Raw genomic sequence first — 6,771 nt, 5'->3', positions numbered from 1 at the left:
ATCTGTGTATGAGAATATCTGACTGAGTGTGATTGTTCCCTGTCTAATGCACAATGTATAACTGTTATCCATGGAAATATATTATATGTAATTGTATGTAAGCTCCTTATTTCATATTCAATGCCCGTGCACGTTCAAATCCTTCATTTGCAACACAAACTTCAATAGTAAACTCACACAATGGTTATTTTCACCCACACAGAGGCACGGCAGGTTTATGGCAAGACTTTGTTTTTATTCCTAATGACATAGTTATATTTAAGCTATTTGCTTTGTGCATTCTCTGGATGTGGGCATCACTGCTTGTACCACCATTTATTGTTCATTTCTAGTTGCCCTGGAGACGATGGTAGTGAGCTGCCTTTCTGAATCACTGTAGTCCTTGTGGTATTGATACGCTCACTATAGGAAGGGCATTGCAGCATTTTGACTCAATGACAATGAAATGCAGATATATTTCCAAATGAGGCTGATATGTGGCATGGAGGGCAACTTGCTGATGTTGGTGTTCCCATGTATCTCCTCCATTGATCTTCCAGATGGTAGAGATCATGGTTTTGGCAGGGTTTGGAAGGTCCTGTCCAAGGAATCTTGGTGATTTACTATACTGTATCTTGTAAATGGTACACACTGCTAAAAGTGATGAAGGGAGTGAATATTAGAGATGATGATGTGGTGCCAATGAAATGGGCTGCTTTGTCCTGGGTAGTGTCAAGCTTCTTGAGAGCTTTTGGAGTCGCACCTATTCAGGTAAGAGGGGAGCATTCCCTCACAGTCCTACTTATGTTTGTGGGGTGTACAGGCTTTGAAGGGAGTAAAGAAGTGAGTTACTCACTAAAGATTTCACAGTCCCTGACCTATTTTTGAATGTTAGTCCAGTTCAGTTTTTGGTCAATGGTAACTCCACAGGATGTTGATTGCTTTGGATGGTAACACCTTTTGATGTCAAGGTGTGATTCCTGATTCTGTCTTGTTGGAGATGGTCATTGCCTGCCACTTGTGTGGTGCAAATGTTACTTGTCACTTGTCAGGCTTACAAATGGATGTGGTGGCATTGCAAAACTTAGATCTTGTCTGTTAGTTATGGGATCATTTAGCTCTGTCTATTGCATGCTGGTCCATCTTTTAGCATGCAGGGAATCCTGTGTTGTAGCATCAACAGGTTGACATCTTATTTTTGAGTATGATTGCTGCTGCTCATGACATTGGTCCTGCTGCATATGGATGTTGACAGTGTGATTATCTGAGAAGTCATGAATGGTGCTGAACATTGTGCAACTGTCAGTGAGCATCCCCTCTTCGGACATTACCATTGAGGAAAGCTCATTAATGAAGCAGCTGGTGGTGATTGACCTCAGCAAAACCCAAACTGAGCGTCACTAAGCAGGTTACTGCTGAACAGATTGATGACATCTTCCATCATTTTGATGATAATGGAGAGTAGATTGATGGGGCAGTAATTGGCCTGGTTGGATTTTTATGGGTTTTTTTTGGACAGAACATATTTGAGCAATTTTCCAATTTGTCAGGTATTTACCAGTGTTGTTGCTGTGCTGGAACAGCTTAGGAAGGGGATGCAGCTAGTTCTGTAACTCAAGTCTTCAATAGAGTTACAGGAATGTTGTTGTCAGGGTCCACAGCACTAACAATATCCAGTGCCTCCGCCTGTTTCTTGATATTGTATAAAGTAAATCAATTCAGTTGAAGACTATCATCTGAGAAGCTGGGGACCTCAAAATGGACCATTCACTCAACACGTCTGGCTGATATGGTTGCAAATAGTTTAGCCTTGTCTTTGTACTGATGTGCTGGGCTACCCCAGTATTGAAGATGGGGATATTTGTGGAACTTTCTCCTCCAGTGAATTGTTTAATTGCCCGCCACCTTTCGCAACTGGATATGTGCAGACCTTGAATCTGATCCTTTGGCTATGAGATCACTCAGCTCTGTCTATCACAGTATGGCACAGAAATAGTCCTGTGTTGTTGTTTCACAGGTTAATGCCTGATTTTTATATATGTCAGTGCTGTTCTGGGCATGCTCTCCTGCTGTCCTTATTGAAGCAGGGTTGACTCCCTGGCTTGATGGTAATGGCAGAGTGGGGAAATGTGCTGGACCGTGAGATTACAGATTATGTTTGAATTCAGTTCAGCTGCAGTTTATGGTCTACGGCTCCTCATTGGTGCCCAGTGCTGAGCTGTTTGATCTGTCCAAATTCTGTCCCATTTATGTTGTAAGGGACTATCTTTGATGTGAAGATGGTACTTTGTCTCCACAAGGACTGTGTGGTGACCATTTTTACTGACACTGTCATGGACAGGTGCAGATTAGTGAGCATGAGATCAAGTGTGTTTTTCCATCTTGTTGGTTCCCTCACCACCTGCTGCTGACCCATTCCAGCAGCTATGTCCTTTAGGACCCAATCAGCTCGATCAGTATTACTGCTGCTGAGTCACTCTTGGTGGTGGACATTGAAATCCCCACCTAGAGGACATTTTGCGCTCTTGTCATCTCCTCAGTGCTTCCCCCAAGTGTTGTTCAACATGGGACTCCTGGGCAACTCTCTCCCAACTATACCCCAATGTATCATCACCTCTGCAGGGTGTGTCCTGTCAGTGGGACATATCCAGGGATGGTGATGGTGGCGTCTGGGACATTTTCTGTAAGGTATGATTCTATCAGGATGATTTTGTCAGGCTGTTATCATTCCCAAGCTTTGGACAGCTAACAGGACGGTGTTGTCATTTCCATCTGTTCAGAGTTTGGAAGAAGAATCATATTGGATTCGAAACATTAACATTTTTTCTCTCTCCACAGATCCTGCTAGACCTGCTGAGTTTCTCCAGTATTTTCCGTGTTTATTTCAGATCTCCAGCTTCTGGGGCAGTTTTCAAATAGAGATATCCATATACATATTTCGAATAATTTCAAACAAAACGAATTAAAGAATCGCGCAGAAGTGTTAAACATCAGAAGTGAAACTCAAACGGGGTCCCAGTGTATTTGTTCTGAGGAAGGATCACGGGATCCGAAATATTAACTCTGATCCTTTTTTCTTCACAGATGCTGCCAGACCTGCTGAGCTTTTCCGGCAACTTTTGTTTTAGTGCAATATACCAGCACCTGAAGGAAGTGGCAGGGAACGCTGATCACTGAGGCGAGGAGCTGATGGCCCGGGGTGCTGTTCCCTCCCTCCGCGGGTCTGACACTGACCGTTATCGGTCATCAGATCGTTTACAGGCGATTGCCAAGATGCAGCAGGCGGCTTATTTCATGGTCTGTAACAGTGAGATTGCCGCGGAATCGGACAGAATGACCAATAACAAGGAAAGGAAGATGATTATTTTCTGGGACAGAGTGAAACTCTTTCTGTGGAGTGCTGAGGTCACGGTCGTTCCTGTTCGTGTTCAGTTGTCTGAAAGGCGGTTAATCGCTTTAGGCTCTTAGTCAGGTAACTGCTAATGTCCTTCACACTTGACCCGGGATTAGCTTCAGGACATTCGTCCTTGTCCTATCCGAGACTTTCCCGGACGGAAAACGAGTGACCCCCGCCCCCCCTCCCCCCCACCCCAACCAACCCCTCCAGGCGGACTCCAGGAACAGGTTCCAGGGAATATCGGGTCAGACCCTCCGGTGGAGGCTTCGCGATTTGATCATCCCCTTTTATTGAATTTTTTGAATCTAACCCAACAAACTGAGAGCGACAATCGGAATATTTTAATCCAAGCTCATGGGCATTTGATTCTGTGGATTATTCAGAAGCAAATTAAACGGAAACAGATTCATGATGTGAGGCAGAAGCGGAGCACGAAGTTTTTCGTTCTGTCCCGTGAGAGAGAATGAGCAGGAAGTAAAGGGATCGCAGCCCCAGATATCAGGTCATTTCAGAGACAGCTCCTGGGTAGATGTGGTTAAAGCTTCTCACTTCAAACGGTCGCCTTCTCTCGCTTTCCCTAAGCTACTTAAAAAGAAAAGCTGCCTGCGTCTGAAGGGGTTTGGAATTGGAAATCGCGCTAAGGTTCACTTTCACTGCTCCAGGAACGGAGAGCGGTTTGTACATGCCCCGATAATCCCTGCCTGTGTGGTTTTTTTTAGTTTGATAACTTTCTGTTTCTTTTCCCCACAGAGAGAGGTTAAAGAGGAGCTCACTGGACAATGTTTCTGTAACCTAAATCGCAATATTCACAAGCAGCCCCACTGCCCATCAACACAAAATCTCAGCCAGCTCCAGGATCAGCAGTAAAGGGAACAGTGTGACCCCAAAGGAAGCAACAAGTGGGGAATAAATCATCAGCAAGAGATCCTTTCATGGTGGAGCTCTGCGTTTCGATTCTCCAACACCAGCCGATGGTTATTTAAAAGGGACCCCCAGCACCCGCACCCCGTCCTTTGCAGGGACAGCTATGTACCTGAGCCCGAGGAGGAAGCTTTGCTGTCACCGGGTTCTCTTTCTGGTTTCCGGATTGATCATTTGCTCCGTCCACCAGCTGCTCAGCGGCGACTTGGGGCTTTCAGCACCGCGGACAGCGCCACCATCCCCGGGCCAACTGGTCACCCGGAGCCGTAAACTCCTGCAAACTACCGACAGAGGCAGCGCCAAGGCCCTGACCCCCTCTCCCGGGACCCCGTCTCCCGAGACCCCGCCTCCCGGGACCCCTGCTCCCCGGACCCCCTCTCCCGGGACCCCCTCTCCCGGGACCCCGTCTCCCGGGACCCCTGCTCCCCGGACCCCCTCTACCGGGACCCCGTCTCCCGGGCCCCCTGCTCTCCGGACCCCCTCTCCCGGGACCCCCTCTCCCGGGACCCCCTCTCCCGGGACCCCTGCTCCCCGGACCCCCAACCCCTGGACCTCCAAGCCCGGGACCCGCACTCGCTCTGCCGGGCTAACCCCTAGCAGCAGCAGCAGGCCGGGAGGCCGAGACTCAGCAGCGGCCAGCGGGGGCCCCCGATTAAAAGGGTGTATTCGAGTGGGGGATGAGATCATTCCGGCCCCGACTGCAACTCCCCCGGGCACGGACAGCAGCCCCGCGGCCGGAGCGAGCCCCGGGGCCGGGGACTGGGAGGTGCCTCTCGGCCACAGTAAGGGCGAGTACCCGGCGGACCTGTTCAGTGTGGAACAGCGCAGGCAGGGCTGGGTGGTCCTGCACGCCACCGGCATGGTTTACATGTTCATTGCGCTGGCGCTGGTCTGCGATGAATTCTTTGTCCCGTCTTTAGGGGAAATTATCGAGAAACTGCAAATCTCGGACGATGTGGCCGGGGCCACTTTCATGGCAGCGGGAGGCTCTGCTCCCGAGCTCTTCACCTCCCTGATTGGGGTCTTCGTTTCGCACAGTAACGTGGGCATCGGTACCATCGTGGGCTCGGCCGTCTTCAACATCCTCTTCGTTATCGGGATGTGCGCAATCTTCTCCCGCGAAATTCTGCACCTGACCTGGTGGCCCCTGTTCCGGGACGTGTCCTTCTACATTTTGGATCTGATCATGTTAATCATCTTCTTCCTGGACAATCTGATCGAGTGGTGGGAAAGCCTCCTCTTGCTGTCTGCATACATCAGCTACGTCTGCTTCATGAAATTCAACACGAAAATGGAGCGCTGGTTTAAGGGCAACATCGTTAACAACAATAACGTGGTTAAAGTGATGTCGCTGATGAACTCGGGCAAGGTGAGTGCTTTCACCTTTAGATCCCAGCTCTGGCTGAGTGCCCGGAGCCTCATCACTCACAATGACAAAGCAATGGTCTCCATTAGACCTGAAGTAATGGAAATACTGAGAAAGGAAGGCTCACGACTGGGATCAAGAACCAGACTTGATTAAAAAGGCACGGGATTGAGAAGAGTCTGTTAGCTGGTTGGTCACAGGGTCTTAGGTTTGAGGACCCGAAACATTAACTCAGTTTTTCTCTCTCTCTCCCTACAGAGGCTGCCAGACCTGCTGAGTTTCTGCAGCAGTCTCTGTTTTTAATCTCCTTTTCAAGCCTGTTTCTTGGGGTCTAGTCCTGACCAGCGCAAGGCCAAAAGCTGCGACTTTTTAAAAAAATCAATGTTTACTTTGTGTACAGGCAAACATCTATGAAAGAGATTTCAGTTCAGTACAAAAAACACATCCCATCTCACAACCCACCTTTCTCATTTCCAACCATTAATGATGTCCCATCTCATGGCAAGACTGATTCATTCAAATAATGTCCCCGTAAAACGCAGCCTGGTAATGCTGGGAGAACAGCTATCATCAACCCCGTGTGAGGGTGTGAGGGTGCGTGAGGGTGTGAGACGGTGTGAGGATGTGTGAGGGTGTGAGAGGGTGTGAGTATGTTTGAGGGGGAGTGAGGGTGTGTGACTGTGTTTAGGGGTACGAGGGTGTTTGAAGGCATGAAGGTGTGTGAGGGTGTGTGAGGGTGTTTGGGGGTGTGAGGGTGTTTGAGGATGTGAGGGTATCTGAGGATATGAGGGTGTGTGAGGGTGTGAGGGTGTATGAGGATGTGAGGTGTTTGTCAAATGCAGCAGTGGCCAGCTGTTTGAGCAGGGAGAATCGTTGTGAAGTTGGAGCACTGTGTCCAGTTTCAGGCTCACAGACGCTGTTTTGTGGAGTTAGTGATGTTCAGCTTCTGTAGAAAGTGCAGGTGAAGTTCTGAGCCAGCGACAAATGATAGGTCTGGTCTGGAGATCGTTTCAATGACACACATACATACATTGCACTGTGGACCTAGAAACTTAGTGAGAGCAGAATGGCGAGACTACTCACCGAGTCCAGCCGGTTCTGATGAGAT

General features: G+C 48.7%; 1 protein-coding gene across 5 annotated transcripts in view; it reads left to right on the top strand.

Moving 5' to 3' along the window:
- The first annotated feature begins 3,131 nt into the window (after window positions 1–3,131).
- Window positions 3,132–6,771, top strand: part of slc24a1 (solute carrier family 24 member 1) — a 53,681-nt gene continuing 50,041 nt past the window's right edge. For 2 of the 5 annotated variants that reach the window (XM_059639270.1, XM_059639269.1), the window contains exon 1: window positions 4,025–5,666. In XM_059639270.1, the coding sequence (XP_059495253.1) occupies window positions 4,404–5,666 (1,263 nt within the window). In that variant the 5' untranslated portion in view covers window positions 4,025–4,403. The other 3 variants (XM_059639268.1, XM_059639267.1, XM_059639266.1) reach the window with 3 other exon arrangements.

Source organism: Stegostoma tigrinum, chromosome 33, assembly GCF_030684315.1.
Source record: "Stegostoma tigrinum isolate sSteTig4 chromosome 33, sSteTig4.hap1, whole genome shotgun sequence".
NCBI classification, from domain to species: domain Eukaryota; kingdom Metazoa; phylum Chordata; class Chondrichthyes; order Orectolobiformes; family Stegostomatidae; genus Stegostoma; species Stegostoma tigrinum.
This window is presented reverse-complemented; position numbering and strand designations above follow the sequence as displayed.